Source organism: Toxotes jaculatrix, chromosome 16, assembly GCF_017976425.1.
Source record: "Toxotes jaculatrix isolate fToxJac2 chromosome 16, fToxJac2.pri, whole genome shotgun sequence".
In the NCBI taxonomy this organism is placed as follows: Eukaryota; Metazoa; Chordata; class Actinopteri; family Toxotidae; genus Toxotes; species Toxotes jaculatrix.
Genome location: NC_054409.1, coordinates 12,053,079 through 12,076,005, shown reverse-complemented (window position 1 = coordinate 12,076,005; position 22,927 = coordinate 12,053,079). Strand labels below are relative to the sequence as shown.

Here is a 22,927-nt window from a genome sequence, read left to right as displayed (position 1 = left end):
GACACCATGTAAACACCTGCCTTCCTATTAATGAGCACGCTGTGCACACTTTGTTTTGTGGAAAGAGGAGCATGTTGAAATTATGGCAAAAAAAAGGGTGATATTTTTACTAACCATGAGGAGTACCACTCAGTCTGTACAAACTTTATATAATTCTCTGTGGCTGTGGACCTTCTACAGTCTGACAAAATAACTCTGGTGATATCATGAGGGGTCCCTCAACTTGGGCTCAGTGACAGAAATTTATTAGCCGAAAGCCTGTAAAGCCTTGTTTGTACATCAGAGTGAAAAGTGAATATCTGCAGGCCTAAATAACTGTATACAAAGCAACTCCTGATAACCTGATAATGCCTTTCTCAGGACAATATTCAATGATTGTAGTTCTTTGTGAACTTGTTCTGAAAGTGCATCTCACATCACAATCAATAAAACACTGACACTGAACTTACATTCGAGCTGTTTAAACAAAAGTAATTTAATTTTATTTTATTTGTGTGATATTAAAGGCAAACAACAGCACTTCCACTTAGTTTTCTAGTAGAGTCAGTGCTTTGCCTCGCCGCTAACCTTTACTTTAAAAAATGCATTACTCCTTCATTTGGCTCAGCTCTCATCGGCTGTGGCATGTAACAGGTCCTGCAGGGAGAACTGCATTATGATTCCTTGTAAGCCACTTTAACCATAAAAGACTTACCAGGAGCTACACAGGGACAATTGTTCACTACAGTGTCGCCTTGTTTGAGATGTTAAGCCAGTTTAAACAGAAGAGATAATGTTGTTCGACAAGAAATGAACCACTCAAACCGGTCAGGCAACATTGTCTGTATGCTTAGGAGGTTAAGACTGAGCACACTGAGTGGATAAGAAAGAAAAACACCTCTGTACAGTGTAGTCTGACTGTATGGATGTTTGAATAGTTTCCATAATGACTTCTCCCCTAAATCTCTCCAGGTGTGACAGAGCAGGAAACCATCACCTTTTATCGTTACAAATGATAAAATACTTCTCTAAAATACGAACTTTTTAGATTCCTGTGCTAGAGGCAGCATTTTAACCTTTCATGAGCCCTATCAATGTGATGTGCTTGCATCAGTCAGAATCATTAAAGACACTTATAATGTGCCCTAAATGACTTTCTCTGCCGCACCACCGGACAAACTTACATCAAAGCGCATTATTTGAATAGATTTTTTTTCTTGTGTCACTCCTGCTTTTTTTTTTTTTTTTAAATTGTTGTTGCATTTACATGCACTTCTGCAGTAAAATATTGGAATCTTTCATAAGCTGGAAAATCTTTAATAAATTAATAAGAAAAGAGACTCAGTCATCTGTTCTTCAGAAACAGTGCACATTTAATAAACAGCACTTGTATCACAGAGCAGTGAGGACAATATCAGGTCACATCAGAATGCTTCTCAACAAGTTGTCCTATAAGGTTGGCCATTAAAAGTAAAGTGCATAAGAAAACAGTATTTACAGTAAAATTAGAAAATCAAAAGGTTTTTGCATTAGCCAGTGAATGCAGAAAAATGTACAAACTTCCTTAAAGATGAGGACTATTTACAAATGGAGCTCAGCATCATTTGTAGAATATAAAAGACACCCCAGGCAAACCTCGGCTTTACGTGAAGTAAAGATATTTTTTTTTCCTATGGTTTGCTAAACAGTGTAGGTTTTTCCTCTTGTTTAATACAGAATCCTTCACTTTCCAGACTTCCTTCATAACAATCTCTTTCCACTGTAATATTCATCTCATCTCTACCATTATGACAATGACTGTACAGCTTGAGGCACACATCTGTAATGTATTACAATGATGTTTCAATCAATCATAATAAACCTAAGCCCATAATGAGTCTCATCTGTAGCCACATTTGCAGCCATGGCCCTGTCAATCAAGCATTAAGCACAGGCAGTTACTCTTTTATAGATGTATGCCTTCAAGTATTACTATCCCACTCATGAAACACTGTAAAAGGTGTTTAAAACCATTCTGCTTCACTTAATCGTGAGATTAGAGCTATTTCATAATATTTAAGGTACTTGATTTCTTTAAATCACTGACATATTCCTTTATGGTCTCACAATAATCAGTCAACAATTTATAATTTGTTCAAGTTAAAAAATACTATTATACATGATTGCAGTTTTGCTTTAATCATCTATAATATTGTTTTACTACAGTGGTCTTGATTTGTGACGTTATAAAGTCACTGTGTAATTACCATTGTTTTGTTTTTTTTTCCTGGAATATTTTCCGCTCAGTTTTTCTTGCTAATATGTCCATCTTCAAGTTGTTGTCCTTTTCCTGTGGCTGTTTTATCTGTGATTCCAATTGTGGGAGATGTGCTTCTCATAGGTCGGCATCATAGGGTCTTTCGCCGTAGGAGGTGTTGACTGTCCGAGCGGGGCTCTTGGCCCGGGGAAAGGACACATCATCATCCATGGAGTCCTTGGAGTACGGGACGCTGCTGCTGGCGCTGCTCCTGGCCCGGTTCAGGCTCGGCACAGTAGCGGGTCTCGGCGGCGGCTTCTGGTGGTTAAACCGTGTGCCCATGACCTCTTCGACCCGCCTCTCCCCTCGGTTCTTTCCGCCGCAGCAACGGCAGATCCCGATGAACATGACGAAGCCACCCAGGACTTCAAATATCCCGCCGATGTAGCCCAGGATGATGCAGTAGCCGACGCGCACATCTATGAGCGGGGTCACCGTTGTGACGTTGGGGAGGATGTGGGTGTACCAGGCGATGGGAATGATGGTCATGACGCCTGAGAGGAAGATCAGCAGTCCGCCGAGGCCGGCCACTACCCAGTTAGGTCTGTCTTTCCAGCAGCGGACACCCGGGATGGCCACGGCAATCCCGATTAGAGTCACGATGAGGGAGGCTACCATCAAACCCTGTGCCACCTCGATGATCTTGTTGCCGAAGTATGTGGTGTCCTCCAGGTTGCACTCCGCTCTCGGGGAGATCGAGTTGGCCCTACAGATGTCCCAGATGCCTTGCTGGATGAACTCGTCGGGCGGAGTGTTGGGGATGTTGTGGAGGGTCCTCCAGTTTGGGGCGACAGTTGCGGTCAAGTCCAGGACCCAGCCGCAGGGAGCCATGACCATCCCGAAGATCAGGATGCCCGGTGTGCGCAAGGATAACCGGATCCACTCATCCGTTGATCGCGTCGGCATGATTGCTGCTGCTTTTCTTGTTGTTGATGTGCGTGTTCTTACTCTCAAACTGAGTGTAGTAATTCAGACAGGAGTGACAGACTTTTGACAGTCCCAACAGCTGGCCTTAAAAAACAAGTCCGACTGAAACCTGGCAGTGGGCGGGGCTTCAGCCTCACCTGTCCGCCTCAGTCACCAAATAGGACAGGTGTGGCGCGCCGTGAGCAGCCTGTGTGAGAGCTTTTTCATCCTCACTTGCAAGAGCAGAGAGGAGAGTTTCGACGAGGCTTTTATCATGCAAATATGCGATACGTGATAAAGCGCAAGACAAAAATATCAACTTTTGTCGGTGAAAGGTGCTTTTTATCGCTGCGCGCCGGTATCATGAGCTTTGATTATCAAGTTTCTAAATAATAAAATTAAAGTTCCTAATTTACACCTATTTGTTAACTCCCTCAAATTGTCCTTTGTTACATGAACCTTTTTATTGCTGTGATAAATGATTCTAGTCTTATAATACAGCTTAGATAAGTTAAATAAAAAGTCATACAAAAGTCAAATGACTCCAGTGGAATGAAAAGGTGTGTCTGCACATAAACAAAAACAAAACAAACAAAATGCATGTATTACTGCAGGGTTTTTTTTTTCCCACAGACTTTTATCCACAGGTCAGAACACAACATATAAACTAATGGAAGTTTTGTGGTACAGAAATAAAATAGCACCTATTTTAAAAGATGGTGAAGGTTGTGGGGGTTAATCTTTTACAACAGGGCTGCAAATTAAAGAATAAAACCAGAATGAGGCTTGTCTGAAGAGGCACACACTTACGCATTGAGGCCTGTGGGTGATTGTGCTTATTGTGGTCTCAGTTCAGGAAAACGTGCATTGGTAGCTACTACAAGTGGAGACTACTCTTATTTTTCTGATAAAGAGAATGCAATTAGAACCAGGTTCAGTAGCTCAGAGATTTGAAAATACCATAGTGGATGTGTGGGAACCATTTTTGATAAGAATGTAGTTCTGCAGGAATCTTCTGACAACAGTTCAAATACCTTTCTGCCTCTTTGGCTTTGTTTCTCTCTCTGTGTTCTCTTCCTCCCTCATTCTGTGCATCTCTGCATGCATACCTGTCTGTTTCTATTTATCTCTCTGTCTTTTTTTTTTTTTTTTGGTTGACTACCCCTGCTCTCTCTCTGAGGTTTCCTCAAGCCAGCCGGCTAATCCCATGAAAGTGGACCATTAACAAATGCTAATAAAGTCTCTTCAGAGGGTAAAGTTCATGTTTCTCATTAATGAGGTTCAAAACCCCAGATGTGAAACACCTCTCATGACATTGTTGAGCACACCGACCCCGAAAGCAGGGTCAGATTGAGCCTCTCACGCTGCCATCTACTTTATCAACCCCACAGCAAAGAGGTCAAGTTTCTAAGGAAATGAAAACAGCTCATGATAGGCCCAGAGACTTATTGTGTGTGACCACTTCTCAGCTTCTGGTGGTCATCGCCCTTCAACATCCCATTAGATTTTAACTCCAGTGTGACAAGTTTTGTGATTAACTTCTATGCAGAGTCACCGAAACAGGCAGTCCTATGACTTTTATTTGACAAACTAGCAAAGAAAAAACTTCTATTTCCGTGGGAATGGATGACAAGTTGATTTTCATGCCATTTGTGTACAATACCAGTGGCCTCAGTACTCAGCTAACTCACCGACAGCTGTTGTCAACAACTTAAAATTTTTGTGTATTTTTTCCTTGTAGAAGTTAAGGACATGAATTCATTGTCCTTGACTGTACAAATTAGAATGATTGAACCTTAAGTTCCTGAAGTTATTGGGATCATTTGTTCCTGTTCTGAGAATTGTTTGGCCAGGTTTGAGCTTTGACATGGAGAGAACAACTGGCATAAGTATGAAAGGCATGTCAACCAACCAACCAGACAGAACTTTGCATTATCATCCCCTGACACCATGGTCTCCTTTAATCACTTGTACATGCTGAATCACTGTCATAGCAGCTGTCACGTGTGATCAGCTGATCAGCTTGTGGCAGATGTGGATGCATAAATAGCAGAGGATCAGTTATGAAAATTGTATATTTTTACATCTAATTGTTATTTGGTCCTGATATTATCACCACCCCAACCACAGCACTGCTACTATTACACCCACCACCACTGCTTCCAGTACTGCTATGGCCTAGATGTATTTTAGGGTTAATTGAATGACACTGTTTGAGTCCCAAAGAATCAAATGAGCACAAGGTGCCAGTGGAAGATTATGGGATTTATGATGACTTCCTCTGACCAGTGAATTAGGCCTTCAAGCAGAGATTCTGACTTTCAAAACAAACCCTCCAGCCTGCAGTTTAACTTTATTTCATCTTTAAACTTTTTTTTTTCCAATCAGTGGTTTATATATGGATTATATTTTATACTCTAGGTCATTGTATTTGCTTTTGAATGTATTGTTTTGACATTATTCTAAACAGATTTGTAAAATCAGTTTGGACATTTTAGGAGGGTGTAACTTAATGGGAGTATCTTAATGAGATATTGACTCTTATACTCTTTTGTAGCTTGTTGCAGTTTTCTGAGTCTGTTAATGCGGTTTATACTCTACCTTTGTTCCAGGTTTTATTTCTGAGTGTCACAGTGATGCTACATTATGTATTTTATGTGATGTGCGCTCGCAGTTTCGTTTGTCATTACATTTGTATTTAGGATCACACCTCAACTCATTGCATAATGCATTTACAAGGTGCCATAACTGGTGGGTATGACTCATGGATACAGATACTTAAATACCACTGACACACAGCAATAGATTCCGCAAGCCGTTCTTTTTCTTTATTCCTGGATTGTCATTATCAACCAGTGTGTGAGCATAGATTGTGTCCAACTGTGAATCACAAAGGTTACACTAAATAGTATGTCTATTTACTGCACCTATTTCATTCAGAGACACTTGGTCTTTTATACTTTGTTAGAGTTTAATCAAATTCATGAATAAAATGAATGTAAAATTTTGAAACTTTAATGACTGCAGATGTTGAACTTGCCTTTGACACACACAAGGATAAATTGGCAATACACATGACTCTTATCAGTCTTTATCTATTGATTAATTTCTCATTTGAGAAAATATATTAAATCCAGAAATAATTTCATGCACATAATGATAGAGATGCCATCTTGCAAGGCTGTAACTAATTGGCTAACTATCTGGTGGCCAATTACTGCAACTACTATAACATTCTGTTAGTAAAATGTTTTACATGAAAGACAGCCAAAACTCTGTATAAAGTATTTGTTTTTGAAGTGTGGCTCAGTCTCTCAGTCATCATTGAAAAGGTCCTTGGCAGCCATTTGTATGGAGTTTTCATCATGTTTGTGTAGGTTTTCATCTGGGTGCTCAGGTTTCCCTCTTCAGTCCAAAAACTTGTAGCTCAATTGAATTACAAATTCAGTCATTTGCCAGTGAATTTGAATGTGTTCGTCTGTTCCGCAAAAAACTGTTTTTCTGTCCAGACTTTCTGTCACGTATATGTGGGCACACAGTCTGTGATCTTAGGTTTCTGAATGGAAATTTACAGCTTGGATTCCTACTGAAGCCAGAAAATCCTAATTCAGGCAATAAGATACAACTTTAGTGGAGTGGGGGAAGAACAGCAAAGTCAGACAAAACCAGTGTGGTAACTAACATGGCAGGGTGTAATACACTGAGTCATCTGTCATTCAATCAAACACACCTTTCTTTAAACATTTACCTGGTTTATTAATTGAAATAATATATATGTTTTACCAACCAGTAAAATTCAGCTCAATTAGCCATTGATTACTGTAATGTGATATTTCTTGAATTGCATAAGCTTAAGTATTTTTTAAAGTGCACTAGTTATGTGCAAAATCTTTAGTACAAACAGTCTCCACTAGATGTCAATATAGTTTTCAGGCCAGGCCAGCTGACATCAATGAGCTCATCAAATCATCATACATCATACTGGTCTAAAATGATTCCTCACATATTTACATTAATATTCTCTTTCTCAGTGTTTCATCCAGATTAGACATTGTTGGGGTACTTAGATGAGAATTGTGAGGCTATTGAACTGTGGGTCACATGAAGGCTGAAAAAAAAGTCTTAAGAATTCATATCTATTTTTTGTGTCTTATTTGTTTTAGTTATATTACAACAGCACACTAGAAGCACCATCAGCCAAAGGAAATGCCATTTATGGCAGTATATATCCTATCTAAAATAGTATTAAAGATGTCTACAATAAAGAAATATTGTGTATCCCCCAAATAATTTTCATTCAATCTCAAAAATAAATTGTAAGAAAATAAAAGTAAATAAACTGAAATAAAACGAAGCAAATTTTGTAATGTAAACATTTCACAGACACAAAAAGCTTCAAATAGACTAAATATATATTTCTGTAAACATTACATATTTTATAATGAATCTATTAAATTAAGGTGTCCTGACATCCCAGTATAAGCTTTATGAAACCTGTACCAGAGATTCAGTCCAGCAAATGTAATCCCTGTAAACCCGAGCGGAAGTTTGGCTTTCCCTGGCAGGAAATTGTCAGCAGTGTTTTTGTTGCTAGTGGGGACTGTTGTGTTGTGAAAATGGCGACGCCTCGTCGCTCCTCCACGCAGCAACAGCCGAGTTCCCTGCTGTCCTCCCCGCCCCGCGGGTCCTCTATCCCCGTCACCCCTCCTGGTTCTCCTCCGGCACCCACCGACGATGCCACCCCGCTTCCACAAGGATCAGCGATGGAGAACGCGGCTGACGGCGAGGCAACCCCGGCCTCTCCCACCACCACCTCCCCAGCTTTGGCCCTGGTCAGCAGCAGCAGCAGCAGCAGCACTAGCAGCAGCGCTAGCTCCCCGACCACCACCGAGGGTAGCGGGACTAGCCCTGGCTCTACGCCCGACTCGGGTAGCGGTAACCCGGGCAGTAGCACCAGCAGCAGCAGCAGCAGCGGTGGAGGTGGAAGTGCAAACGGGGCTTTCAGGGAGCTGTTCGAAGCCTGTCGAAACGGGGATGTTTCGAGGGTGAAAAAACTCGTGGATGCGGTGAATGTGAACGCCAAAGACATGGCAGGACGCAAATCGACACCCCTGCATTTCGCTGCAGGTAATCATAACGAAAATCACATTTTAAAACAAACCAGAGTCTCATTTTCGGAGTGTTTGTCCAGCTGGGGAGCTGGATTCAGGGGGTGGGAGTGACCAGAGAGAAGCTAATAAACACTGGTCCCAAGCAGAGCCGTTTTACCACAACGAGTTTTCAGGATGACACCTGCAGATAAAATCATCAGAAAAGAACTGACATGCACCAAGAAAGAAAACACTTTTTTTTGTCCCCTTAATTTTTACTGTTCTGAATTTATCCCCTTTTGTGACACCATGATTTAGTAGATTTAAAGATAATATCTATTTATTCAGCTGTCAAAATTTCCCCTATGTCATTCCTAATTTAAAGTTTAAAACAATATTAAAACAGGGTACGAATATGATGAAATCAAGATAATGAAAAGACTGGGTTTGGACAGTTTTGGGGATACTGTACCGTCATTTGTTTAGAACCTAAGAGGACCTGCAGATAGTGCTTCTTCTACTTTTCTCATTTCCAAGAGTGTAGACAAAGCACATTTTGGACTGCTGCCTTCCAATGCTGCCAGAAATCCCAGACAAGAAAGTTCACAATGACACTACACAATGTGCAAACACACTGCATTATGTGCGAGGCTGTTGGAGACAAATTAATTAATGAAAGTAATTTAAACCTCATCTTTGTGGAGCATGCAGTTCAGTTTGAGTGACTGGTGCTGTTGTCACCCTGTAATTTTGTTCCCTTTTGAGAATAATTAAAACTCTAGTAGATGGAAGGATGATTTGCATTTCATTTGTTGAAAGTTTGGAAATTTTCTGATTATTTGTGCAACATTAAATGGAAAAATATTTAAGCAGAGTCATTTGACATTTGACAGTTGAAGGCTGGGGGGGTACTTTAATGGGTGAAGCGATGGATACAAGGCCAGAAAGATGCACCACATCAAAGATGCACCCCAATATACTCAGGAATATCACTAACATTTCCTCACACTGTCTTATATAAACAACATATCACAGATATTCTGCAACAGAGAAGACTCCAATATGAGAAAGAAAATGGCCATGGTTATTATCTTCCGTTTTAGGCTTGACTGTTTTTAATTCTTTCATCACTGCAGACAGAAAATATATTTTAAAAAAAAGAAAAACATGCACAGCTGTTTTACATCTCAGGCCTTCCTAATCCTCAGCAGCTTGAAACAAGAACAGATTCTCGCGAGTCCCACGGCACGTTTGTTGTGAAGACATAACAAGCTTCACATGTAAAGCACTTTCCCAAACAGCTGCTACAAGTGCTTTACAAAACAAATAAGCAAAATATATTAATAGAAAAAGGCCAGAAGACAAATTAGAATTAAGTATTGATCCTTAGCATGAAATAGAAATTAAATTACAAAGATAAAAGGACAGCAGAAGTAGAACAAGAAATAAAATGAGCAGAATAAAAATCTATATTAATAGACAGTAATAATAACTAGCTTATTTTAAATATTATTTTAGTATCTGGCTTCTTAATGAATCTGCTGCTTTTATTAACTCTCAACTCTCTCTGCTCTCGCCTCAGGTTTTGGACGGAAAGACGTGGTGGACCACTTACTTCAGACAGGGGCTAATGTGCACGCTCGGGACGACGGGGGTCTGATCCCGCTCCACAACGCCTGCTCATTCGGTCACTCCGAGGTGAGACGTGACACGGCGACTTTTCTCTGCGATTGTTTGTCGATTCTGTCATTTTGTTATGTTCAGGATGGATTATTTTGTCACCGGTTTTCCACTGTGCTGTCGTCATTCCCACCAAGCCCTAGAGAAAACAAAAGATTATGCTGTCTAAACAGGCAAATCTGCTCTGGTTGTCTGTAAAGTATAATGTGTGCAGTCAGTCTCAGAGATCACATTGTGAAAACCTGAACATTCATTTTCATTGCTAGCCTGATGTTCTGGTCATCCCCGTGCTTGATGATGTTTTGGATTATCCGTGACAGATGTGCTTAAGCTTTCTCGTCCTCCTGACCATTAACCACAGTGATCAATCTCCAGTTTCAGATGTTTTAAAGGCCGTTAGAGCTTTGTTAGAGAGCACTTTGCAACATTGTCAGAAAAGTGCTGTGCTAATGCAGCTGTATAATCACAGCGATGATTAGCATTGTGGTGAGAGTAAAAACACCCTCCAAACTGAAACCAGTCTCTCATCAACTAACCTCTGAAAGTGGTTGTTTGCCTTGCTTTTATGGGTTTTTTTTGGTTTGTTTTTTAGTTTAAGTGCAATTTGAACACTTAAACCAAAAAGTGTTGTGGGTGGCAGCACAAAGTCAGATCCAGGGTCTCTGCCGGAAAATGGACGATTAAACCCTTCAAGTAAGGAAAGAGCTGCTGTCTGACAGATGCCCAGAAACTAAAGGAGTATCTGGGCATCTGTCTGATGAGTGAGGGTAAGATGGAGTGTGAGATTGTCAGGCACATTGATGTGGTATCGGTTCAGGCACTGTGCTTCATTGTTGTGAAGGGGAAGGGCATTGAATATCAATACACTTTGAGTACTGGCTTGAAGTGCATTCAGAGCGTAAAGTACTGAAAGTTTTCAGTGAATGCTTTGGATGATTCCTATCGTATACTTACTAACCACAAAATGGTTTTGTTGTAAAAGAAGGCTTGTAATCCTCAGTCTAAAATAATGGGAAAAAAAATCATTTTGGTATCAACTCCACACCAAAACATTTGCACTGGCACCTAAAAAGTTCAAATTAGTGTTAGCTGAAGTACTTCTGCTTTTAGCTAAACCAAGAGGCTTCACAGCTTGGCCCCTGCGTAGGGGAGAAACACCTATTGGAAAAGAATCATCTAAGGTTTGATGAGGGTTTTTTTTGTCAAATAAAGTGTAAATGCAAATGCTGTGTATGTTGTCGTCAGGTGGTGTCCTTGTTGCTGTGTCAGGGGGCCGACCCCAATGCTCGAGACAACTGGAACTACACGCCACTACATGAAGCTGCCATCAAGGGCAAGATAGACGTCTGTATAGGTAAGTACACAAAAACACACGCTGCAAATATTGTGAGATGTGCAAACGTGTGTATTTATGTGTGAACTTTCTTTATCTTTTGTTAGTCTTAATCTGTTGTACCAGTAAGACTGAGTTGGACTGAAGAAACAGAAAACATGGATCCTTTGGCTGCAGTGAAAGTCACTGGATCCTCCTTGACATTGCTGAATATGTTTTATCCTTTGTGGCTCTAATGATTTGGCAAATTGTTAGATATTAAATTCTATATTAGTTTTGAAGTCAGGTTTGAGTTTTGTGTACCTGTTGTTTTAAACGCCCGCCACCTTTCCAAAGTTGCAACCTGGAGTTCTGTATAATCACACAGTAATTTTAGAAACAATTATAAACCACTCACAGACTGTGCACTATTATTTTCCATTAAACGTAAAGCAGCAAATAACCTGTAAATTGCAATTACTGTGTTACTGCTTATTCTTAAACCCACACAGGGGACAAAAGAGCATCGATTTCTTTGTCCTACACTATATGAGCTCCCACCAACGTAGTTTTAATTTTAAAAAAGTGAAACAACACCACAGGCTCAGTTCAGAAAGAACATCAGCGGCAGCAGTTAATCTTTAAAGGTGAGCTGAAAAATGGAGAGAGGCTGTGTTACTGATCCCTGGGGAAAATCTGAAGTAGACAGGATGCACCTCAGCATGAAAACCATCTGAGCATTCAGTTGTAGGATAATCTTTATGATCTTAATGGAAAAGCTTTGCTCAATAGGAGTAGTAATAACAAAAGAGTGCAATGACAGTCGGTGTCGCCTTGCTTGGAGTGCTGAGAGCAACAAGGAGGAAAAGTTGCGTCAGTCATTTTTATTTCTACAATACCTGCTGCAGAATTTCAGGAATTCTGCAGCAGGTGGGGTGGGGACGGGGGGGGTGGGTGCATCTTGGAGCTCTGACAGTCACTGTGCACACACTTCATGCTGTTGTCAAAGCTCAGAGCAGTTATGGATTTATCAGTAATTATGGATGATGCTGAAACTGAGGTAAAAGAACATTTCTTTGTTGTCATTCTTTGGTGTTTATTGCCTCCATTCATTCACGCCTGCTGCTGGTTTTCAATCTGAGCCCATACAACTTAACATCAAAAGCAGCTGAAAAGAGCACTTCAGAAATAAGACCGAAAATCTAGACGTGTCAGAAACTTAACTTTGAATTTAGACGCAGCAGTATACAAAGAATACACAACATAAAGACACATAACACAAAGAAAGGATTTAGTTCACTGTATACGATGACTGGCAGTGTTATGACCAGCTCCAAAACATTTCTACGTTCATAAATTCATTAACGGTGCTTGATTTAACAGCCTGACCGCTGTGTGCAAAACTAAATCTCTCAGTTGGTTTGTTCCTAAGTCTGTTGTTTGTCTTGTTGTAGCCCATTAGTGGACCTCATACAAGAAGCACTTGTACAAGAAGCACTTGTACGAAAAGATTTGTTCTTAAATTGCACAAGTGATTTAAGAGAATTTGTGGCATTCATCGGTTCTCTCGTACACATAAATTCACAAGTGGTTCAGACCTGTTGTGCACAGACAGTCTGCCTTTCTCCACATGGGGCCAAAAAAAACGTGTTTGACTAGAAAATTTACTGAGAAGTTTAACATCTTCTTTTTTAGGATTTTATTGGCATATGCATGTGGCATCTTATACATTTTCATATTACTCTCTTGTCCATTTCTGTCCTCAGAAAGACATTTTTAAACATCTAACTTCACGTCAGACCTCTTAATTTCAGTACAGTGTTGATATGATGACACATTGTTGGCAGCTGTATTAATTGTTTCAGGTCCTCTAATGCCACTACTGACATTAAACTAATACAAAATGTGTCATGTTTTCACCTGCTGATTGCCTCCTCTGTTTTCAGTTCTTCTCTTTGCTAATTTTCTTTAATGACACTTACCCAAAAAATGGAGTGGAACAGGCAGCCATATATAAAGGTTGTTAATTTAGGGACATTCATCAGGATGAAATGAGTACTGACAAGTTTGTGAAGTTAAGAGAGTTTGGTTAACCTGACTTTGACCACTCGTGCGTGCAAACCTCCCGGAAAAAAGTGAGATTTAGGATAAGTATTTGAAAATGTCCCTGCATGAAGCCCATTGTCTTGGAGCTACAATGACCAGGCTGTGGCAGGAGCAGGTCATGCAGAGGATGTGTCTGCTGCCAGCATTTTTTTTTCCCAAACACTCCACTAATTGTTTTGAGACCACACTTTAGTTCAGCTGTGCTCCACATCAGTGTCAGTGGTGAAGGACACAGACAGCTCAAACTGCTGTTATACACTGCTCTGATCGGCCCAGCAGCGAGCGTGACCGACGGCTGTCATGTCAGAGCACTTCCACTTGCAGAAAATACAGTTTAATAACATTTTGTGAAGCAAGAACATGATAAATGTGTTACTTTCTATGGGTTCAAAAGGTGAATATTTTCAAGTCACATTACCAATTTGTGTGGTAATTTGAAAAGCTGACACCTTCGCTGCTCCCATCCTTAAGTCACACATACGCACAAATACGCATTTCCACTTATCATCTCCTCAAGTCCGGCATGTGAGCGCCCTTGACTGCGGCAACAAGGGGACATTTTTGCTGCATTACCATCAGAAAAGTGACGAAACATAAAGAAGGCTTAATGTCCATCTTAATAGATTATGTACATCAGGCAAGTGTTGTGTGTGTACAAGTTTCATTTTCATAGGGTACAGAAATGATCTGCAGCTAATTGCTGCTGATACTGTTCATAAGTAAGATCTCCACATGGTAATGCTGTTTTCATTCCTGTTTCTTTTTCATTTTGTTTCATTTGTCTATTTTGAACAAGAATGAAAGGCACGGTTAATTTAGATTTTTCCAGGGAATTGACATAATGATTTGCCTTGAGTGCTGAAATCTGAGCTGTGGTGTATGTGGTGTGCATACCCAGTCCATAAAGCTTTTAAACAGACTTTGCCTGACAAGTCTAGTGCCTGAACATTTTGGGTAAGGTTAAACCGCTCACACAGCATTAAAGGCTTCATCATAGCTTAAGTTTGTTTTGCTTGGGGTGAACCAGAGAAGAAAAACTGACTTTGTTTCATTTCATTGTTTGGTTTGCCTCTAACTATGCAGTTAGAAGCAAACCAAATCATACAAACAAAAGTCACACGACCTCCAGTGGCTTGTTTATTGGACAGAGCTTTGGTAGGCTGTCATCCTGCCAGGTTGGAGATTTGGCAGCTGAATGAGAGTCAAATCAACTCTGATTCGACTGTAACAGCAGCTCAGCATGGTGGACACTCTGCTCTCTTCTCCGGACAACTTGAGCAGAAAATGAATCTTTCATTACTGGACCTGCATCTCTTCAAGCTCAAGGTCTGGAGAAAAACCAACCAACTTGGGATAAGAAGATCTTGAAAATCCAAAGACAGCCACATGACTGGGCACTGAGTTTGGAAAACACCGCCTCCATAAATTGCAGTCCAGTACACAGTTAAACTGTGTCCTCAGTTGTCCTCTGTAATTTTTATTGGTTATCAATATGACCACAACCCACTAAGACTGCAACCTTTTTCTGACATTTGTTCTAGAATTTCTCTGGACATCAGTAAGGTTGATGAGATGGAGTCAGGTTGCTTCTTATGCCAGTTTTATTTTGTTTCATGAGATGAATGAGAGCACAGGAAAAGGAGTTACGTATCTTTATTATGCAAGGTGGATGTTTGACTTCTGCCAAGTCTGTGCCTAAAGCACTTTGTCTAAATGTTAACCTGTGGAAAATGCCACCAAAAATATCAAAACGTAAATTTAGACCAAGTGAAAGCCACACTCTTTTCCTTCTCACAGCTGTGAAGCAGCTGCAGGAAAGTGTTAAGACTGCTAACACTGCACCTGCCTGCTGTTTGACTGCTGCTGTCTGCTGCTTTCATTCTTCAGCAGCACTTTGGATCCATGATGTGATATTTTTTTATTTTCCTCCCGTTTTCCCCAATTCAGCTTAAACACACACACACACGCTTCAGATGAGACAGGCTGAAAAACAAATCTGGTTATCTCTGAGGTCATCACAATTTTTTAAGAGTTATTTACTCATTGGTCATAGACATTGCAGTTAGTCATAGGATAATGGTTGCAAATCTGGCATTGTCCTGAAAACTAATCCTGTCCAAAAAGGGATTTGGGTTGTTCAGAGAGAGTTTTTTCAGGTATTACAGAAAAGCCATGCCCATTACAGACGAAACTGAAATCACAAAATTAGAGGTTGACGGTTGCAAATGATTCGTGAGACTAATTTAACCTGTACATACCTGAGTTTGCAGTGCTACGTGGCTGTACTAAGTGGTAGACTGTTGTTTTTTTCTCTCTACCTCAATAAGGGCATTTCTTTATTCTCTCGCTGTTGGGTATCATTATCAGTGGGTGTGTGTGTGTGTGTTGGGGATTGGTGCAGAGCTAAATCATATTTTTTGTTGAGCGGTGAGTGGGTGACTAAGGTCTGCGTCAGTGCTGGCAGAGACACATATACACACACACACACTCACACATACGTACACACAGCGTTACACACATGCTGGTTATCTTCTCTCCTCTGCTGGGTTTCAGCTGGGTAGTTTGAAGTGTACACAAGTCAAAGGGCATGTGCACCGGGAACTGCTCAGCAATCACAATAGTGGGAAGTGAGATGGAGAGGAAGGCAGGGGGAGTAGTGACATTAGTGCCCTCAGAAGAGCTAATTTACAGGGAAAAAATGAGCACAGGCAGAGTTTGTAATTCAGCTCATACCTGTTTGCTGGTCACATGACTCTGTCCTCTTCTCTCCTCTCCTCTCCTCTCCTCTCCTCTCCTCTCCACTCTTCTCTCAGCTCATCTTCTCTCCACTCGTTTATCGCTTTCTCTTTACTTGTCTGTCCTTTCCTCCTCTCCACTCTTCTCTTATATCTCCTCTCATTTAATTTCCTTCTCTCCTGTTCTCTCCTTTCTTTTTGTTTTGCCTTTCCTCTCCTCTCCTCTCTGGTTTTACTACTCCCTGCTCTCTTTGTGTCTCTCTTTCACACAAACCAGCACTCTTGTTTTGTTTTGTTTTGCTCTCCCTCCCCTCTTTTCGTCCTCTACCTCTCCCATCCTCTCTGACTCTCACCACCACCCCCCCAATCCCCCTCCACCCCACCCCACCATCCCATCCTTCTCCCCTCCTCTCCTCACTCATCTTGCTCTCCGCTGCATCGCTCAGTCAGTTGGAGAGGCGAGAGTCTCTCCACTCGCACCGCCTGCCCTCCTCGTCGCCGCTACTGCTGCTGCTACCTGGATTTACTGTAGCTCCTTGTCTCTCCCTTCCTCACTCATTTTTATTTATTTTGTCAGCTTAACCACAGCCTTCCCTCCCTCGTCCATGGAAGTGTGATGTGTTTTGTAGCTGGTCACGTAGCTCTTTTGTAAGGTCCTCTGTTTCTCTGGCGGTGTGGTCTAGCGTAGCTTTTCGCTGCTCTTGTTGTGACATGTCTGTTTACATCAGCAGCATGGCTCGCAGGGCAGGGGCAGCCAGGGGCAGCCGAGGGAGCAGCGCTAGCAACAGAGGAGGAGCAGCTGGAGGAGGAGGAGGAGGAGAGAAATGTGAAGCAGGACTTGCAGAAGGACTGCCAGGAGAGCCAGGAGACAGAACCACAGGAGGAGGAACAGGGGGGATAGCAGAGGAGCAAGTGGGAGAAAAAGGTCCAGGAAGAGCAGTTTACGGAGCAGGATGTGGTTCAGTAGCAGCAGCAGCAGGAGGAGCAGGAGCAGGAGGAGGACTGGGAGGAGGTGTGTGTCGGGGAGTTTGTATGTCAGTCCAGGAGCTCAGCTACTGTCTGTGTCTGCCCTGTTGTTGTACAGTGTTACTGCAGCATGGAGCCGACCCCAACATCCGCAACACCGACGGCAAGTCCGCCCTGGACCTGGCTGAACCCTCCGCCAAGGCCGTGCTCACAGGTCAGTTTGCTACCTGTGTATCTGTCTGTCAAACGCTGCACACACACCTCAGTATGTCTGTGATTCTTTCTGTCTTACTCTCTATGGCCTGTGTGCTGTTTCTGATTGCTTGTGTTTGTTTATATCTCTCCTGTTCTTAGTTTCTTGTTTGCTTGTTTTCCTCCTTCTGTCTCCTCCTCTAAGGATGCATATTTCCACTTCTTTCCACATGAATGTCCAGATTTTGTGCACAACTTTCAGACCAACATACATTTCCTCATTTTGTCTAAGGCTGTCCATCTATCACCCTTTTATGTTGCAAGGTTGTGCTGCTCATGTTCCCACCAGGCTTGTCATTCAGTTTACTCGTCCAAGGCTGTGCACACATTGGTCACTACATCACATTTTCTTGGTTCTGCTCTCTGCCTCTCTCCAAGGCTGTAATCAGCGGTCAGAAGTGTTTGTGTCTCTGCTTTCTTTTCTGTTCTCTTGTGTTTTTTCTTTGACCAATCTTCTAGCTGAGGCTGTATGGAATCAGATGTGTGTCAATATAATCAACAAAACTTCATAAATATCAAAACCAAAAAAAGGCTTTGAGAGAGAATAGAACTCACTGAAGCAAAAACAAAAAAGTCATCTCAAAAGTAAAACTTGCAAACACAACTTTTTTGATTGTGTGTCCGTTTGTTTACGGTTCCCTCTGCTTCTTTCTCACTGATCAGGCTTTTGTCGTCAGTGTCCGCTTTGCAGTTTTGCTGCCAGCTCTCTCCTTTTGCTCTCTCTCCTTGGTTGTGTGGCGCCACACAGCCAAGTTCGACATTTCTGTTTTTCATTCATTTTATTTCTTCTTCCAAGGAGGTTATGATTTCGCCTGTTTTGAAATAAAAAGGAACAAAAATATTCTCTTTACTAATTCTCTGTGAACTGTGTGGTATGATAACATAAATGCATAAACACAGTTTTAAATATAAGTCTGATCAGTGAAGATGGTGAGGGAACTGTAAAGAAAAGGACATATCTAAAAAAAGTAAAAGACCAATAGTTTACTTGATCACACAAATTATTTGTTTGCAAGTTACAAGTTTTACTTTTGAGGTGACATTGTTTCTTTTGGCAAGAGGAAAATATCTGAGTGACTTTGAAAGCGGGTTCATTGTTGGGGCACAGATGGCAGGAACTTGAGTTACAAAGACTGCTCAACAGGAACAGTGACTAAAGTGACATCTGTATTTAGATCTGTGGGTAAAACATCGGTAAATAGGGTCGTAAATTGTGGTCGACAGCCCACATTTGATGACTGTGATGCTCGTGCATTAGCGTGACAGTAAAAACAGAAGAGCGTCTCTTCCTCAGGTGACCGCAAATGTCAATGCAGGACGCGATCAGACTTTGTCAGCAAGAAATGTCTGACGACAAGTACATAGAGAGGGATGTTATGGTAGGGCTGCTGTGCATAAACCCCTCATTACAAAGATGAATGCACAGTTGAGAGTTCAGTGGTGCAAAAACCCTCAGCACAGGTCTACGGAGATGTGGGGAAAAAAGTGATATGGTCAGATGAGTCATCCTTCACCATGTTCTTGGCAAGTGGGTGACTGCATGTGTGGCGTACACTGAGAGAACGTTTCAAGCCCGAATGCTTGTCACCCACAGTGAGGGCATCCAGTGGCTCTTTTATGCTGTAGGGGGCATTTTACTGGCATGGTTTGGGTCCACTTGTCCCCTCAGAGGGAAGAGTCACTACAAATCATTACAAAGTTGTTCTGAGTGATCACTGTTATCCTCTGATGAAACATCTCTGTCCTGATTGGAGTGGTCTATTCCAGGGTGACAGTGCCCCCATCCATACGGTACAAGGGGTCAGTGAATGGTTTGATGAGTATGAAACTCATGTGAATCATCTTCTAGGGTCTTCACAGTCACCAGATCTCAACCCAGCTGAACACCTATGATTTTGAACTGACGTGTAAGGCAGCACTTTCCACCACCATCACCAAAACACCAAATGAGGGAATATATTTAGGAAGAACGGTGTTCATCCCTCCGGTAGAGTTACAGAGATTTGTAGAATCAATTTGTAGCACAGCAGACCTTTACTGAGCAGTGTTTTGTGTTACACAGCACAATACTGCAAACAGTGACAAATTAAAAATGAATTTAAATGCAGTTTGAGACTTCCAAGAACCCTGCACCTCCCACCTCATCCATTAGGTACTACTGTGGCCTCGTGAGAGTCAGGGGAACCTTTTTATCATCATCATTGTCCCACTTGTGCTTATGTAAGATTTTGAAGACCAGAATTGGTACTTGTAGACTTAAGTCACTGAAATCTACTTGCATTCAAAGCTTATCGATTCTTCCCCTTTCAGTCCTTGTATTAGGCATTTCCTCAATAATAAAATAGCAGAAAGACAAGCTTACTAGCAAAAAAAAAAATTCTTAAACTCATTGGAGAGCTTTAGTGGCCAACACGGGATGCTAAAAGTTTGCAGTGAAACAGACTAATTTACTAGTTCTATTATTGTTATGAGCTCTTAAAGGCAGCAGGACTCATTACACCTGTTCAGTGGCAGAAGAACCACTGGGACATGGTTACAGCCTTTAAATGAGGAGCTAATTAAAAATATATGTCTTTTAAATAAATAATTTTTAGGTTTTTTTTTTTGTAGTTTCTCCTTAATTAGACAGCTGAATGTACAGACACAGAGAAACTTTTTTTGCAGGTTTTCACAGTGATTTTGTTTTATGTTTTACAGCTTTCTTCCTGAAATCTTCCTTAAATTCTCATCTTCACACTGCTGATGAACTTCTTCCTGCTATATTGCATGTGTATGTGCTGGCTGATGAGTTGCGGGTCCTTTTTGTTCAGATGGGAGGTTGAAAGGTTGAAAGACATGGTTCTAATTGAACTAAATTAGTCTTGTTTTTGTTTGCAGTAGCGGGTGAGTAAAGAGAATTTTTAATTAATTGAAAAATCTCTCTTTCTGTGTTCGCTTTCTCTTCCTGGGTATTGACGCTTGCTCTAAATCAGCAGCACCACTTTTGTGTTTACACTGGGTTACATCATCAATCCCCCTCGTTTGGCCTCTGTGGTAAAGGAGGTAAACCTCGAGATACCACAGCGAGGATCTGTGTGGTGTCAAAACAAGGGGGGATATCACCCCAGCCACCCTATCAGAAATTATTGTCCTTGCCAGCTACAACTGAAATGAGGTTGTTTGGTGCCAGGGTTATTGAACGTTACTGTGTGTGTGTTGCAATTAGCCCCTTCACTTAGCTTCACTTCTCAGGATCAGCCATGATACAAGTTGTCATGAAAGTGCGATTTATGAGCAGTAAAACTAAGAGCTTTAGCAGAGGGGGTAATTTAATTTCACTCAGTCTACATGTGATAGAACATCAAACATTGCACACTTAATCTAATGTGTGAAAGTGTGTGTGTGTGTGTGTGTGTGTGTGTGTGTGTGTGTGTGTGTGTGTGTGTGTGTGTGTGTAGTAGTAGTATGTAATGACTCAATGCGGCTAATAGTCTAAACAGTAAACTAACTGAGATAGCCTCAAACACAGTGCTGCTTAACACTTTGAAGTATGCTCAGTGTAGCTTTGTTGTTTGTTGGTTGACACAGTTGCACCAGCACAGGTCACAATGGGGGTGGGGTGGGGTTAAATCTGAACTCACAGACATGATAGACATAATTTGAGATTCGGTGTGACTTACGCTTGCCGAGGATATTATTATCTCTAATGTCCATCAGGGATAAATGTCCATAAATCCATTCAGACATACAAAAAAAACCTCCTATGATACTGAAATCAGTTTTAGTGTCAGCACACATTACATTCCTATACATGAGACAGGGTTTTCCTGGCTCAGTGAGGTCAAGGTCGTGCCTCACTAGTGACTTATTGAACCATGGTTGATTTTTAAAATGTGTAGAAGTGTACTCGAACAATCTCACACCTGATTTGGTTTTAAAACGTGTTTTCATTTACATAAACTACGGGCTGTAATAGACATTTTTCACAGCAGACATTATAACGCAAAAGCACTGACGCTATTAATAACATAAATGATGGTTCTGATGCATTTAGGTGAATCGTGAAGCCATGTCAGTGAGCCAGTGTGCACAATACCAGAACTCTGAAACTGGATTTAAATGGTCGAAAACAATAAATACAGATAGGGGACAGTGCTCAAAACATACAAAATGTGACTGAACACTCATTGTTTCACTTGGCTCCAAAGGGAGCAGATGGGTGTGTTTTGAAATTTTAATGACAAAGAACAACAGTAAGACATTTACAAGAACAGCAAAAATGTTCTCTCCCTGTTTTCGGCATCTGCTGTTCCCACAGGCGCCCATCGATGCATTCAGGTGATCATTAGGGGTTAACAGGGAAACTAGATCCATGACACCGGCACTCTGACTCTCTGCCCTCGTCAGTCGGCCCCTTTTCATCAGCTGTGGTTCAGATCTGACAAATTTACTGCCTCTTGTTAGTGACATGAATTATGCTTTAATAGCTGGCACTAATTATCTAAACTATCTTCCCGTTACATTGTCTGTTCACCTAGTGACACCCTGGAGTTGTAATTACTGTTGCTGGTGATGCAGTTAATACGGTATATGCTGAGGTTCTGGTAAAAGGTGGCATAGAATTTGAGCACAAGCTTTAAATTCTCTTTCCAGAGAAAACTCTTTAAGAGTGTAAATGTGAGCATATATAATTACGTGTGTGTTTGTATATTTGTAGCCTCTTTACGCCGCTCTACAGCGACACACTGCAGAGAAAGAGCTTTTTCCTCCCTGTCTTATATGTTCTGTGTCTACGATTTAGAGGTTCTGCTCTATTCCTCATCTCTGCCGCAGGCCAGCACAGCTTTCAGCTTCAGTCTGTGGTGATGGAAGTTTATATTGACCCATAAATTAGCTCGACTGCTCTGCCACATCCAACAGACTGCTCCCAGAAATGACTCTGTTCCCTGTTAGCCGGGGATGAGACAGGGAAAGACAGAGAAGATTATGATTTTTCTTTTAACCCACCTTCAAACAGCTGTCAGTCCGATCCCATATATATAATTTTGTTCATTTGAGTGTTGTTGTGAGGTTGTCCATCAAACAGTTGGTTGAACATATGTGTAAGAACGGGGAAGATCAGTGTTGACTGTCTTGTCTTTGTGCAGTCTACTGTACTCACCTTACTCAGGTGCTCCTCTTCACACACAACCAGGGAATCCTCTACTCTATCGCAAACATGAGACACCACTATTCACACCACACCAGGGGGCAGACTCACATGCACAACTGCACTTCCCACGTAGTGAATTTTTATAACAAAAGCCTATAACAAAAGCCTGGTTGGTGTGCTTCTTAACATTGTTTGCAGACGTACAGTGAACTAGGGAAGATGGTATATATAGCATTATTGGTGGCATTTGTTTTCAGACAGATTATGCTGCTGCATTGGACTAGATGACAGGCTTCATCTCTTACAGCCCATCCACATTTGAATGTATAGCATACCCTGTTAGGATATGCCTTTGCAGTATTAGTTGCACAACAAATAAGCAATTAAGTTTAAGTTTGATGGAAATATGAATTCTTCAAAGCTAAAAAGTACTGCAGGTAAAACTCTTCATTTTGCCTTGTAGTGTAAAAGCGT

General features: G+C 41.3%; 2 protein-coding genes across 2 annotated transcripts in view; one reads left to right on the top strand and one right to left on the bottom strand.

Moving 5' to 3' along the window:
• Positions 1–1,334: 1,334 nt before the first annotated feature.
• Positions 1,335–3,274, bottom strand: cldn23.1 (claudin 23.1). Its single transcript, XM_041058714.1, has one exon. The coding sequence runs from the start codon at positions 3,179–3,181 to the stop codon at positions 2,354–2,356; it is 828 nt and encodes a 275-aa protein (XP_040914648.1). The 5' UTR covers positions 3,182–3,274; the 3' UTR covers positions 1,335–2,353.
• A 4,489-nt stretch (positions 3,275–7,763) lies between these two features.
• Positions 7,764–22,927, top strand: part of tnksa (tankyrase, TRF1-interacting ankyrin-related ADP-ribose polymerase a) — a 76,542-nt gene continuing 61,378 nt past the window's right edge. The window contains exons 1-4 of the mRNA XM_041058713.1: positions 7,764–8,308; positions 9,854–9,969; positions 11,197–11,305; positions 17,189–17,284. Coding sequence (XP_040914647.1) covers positions 7,798–8,308; positions 9,854–9,969; positions 11,197–11,305; positions 17,189–17,284 — 832 coding nt within the window. The 5' untranslated portion in view covers positions 7,764–7,797. The remainder of the gene's footprint in view (positions 8,309–9,853; positions 9,970–11,196; positions 11,306–17,188; positions 17,285–22,927) is intronic.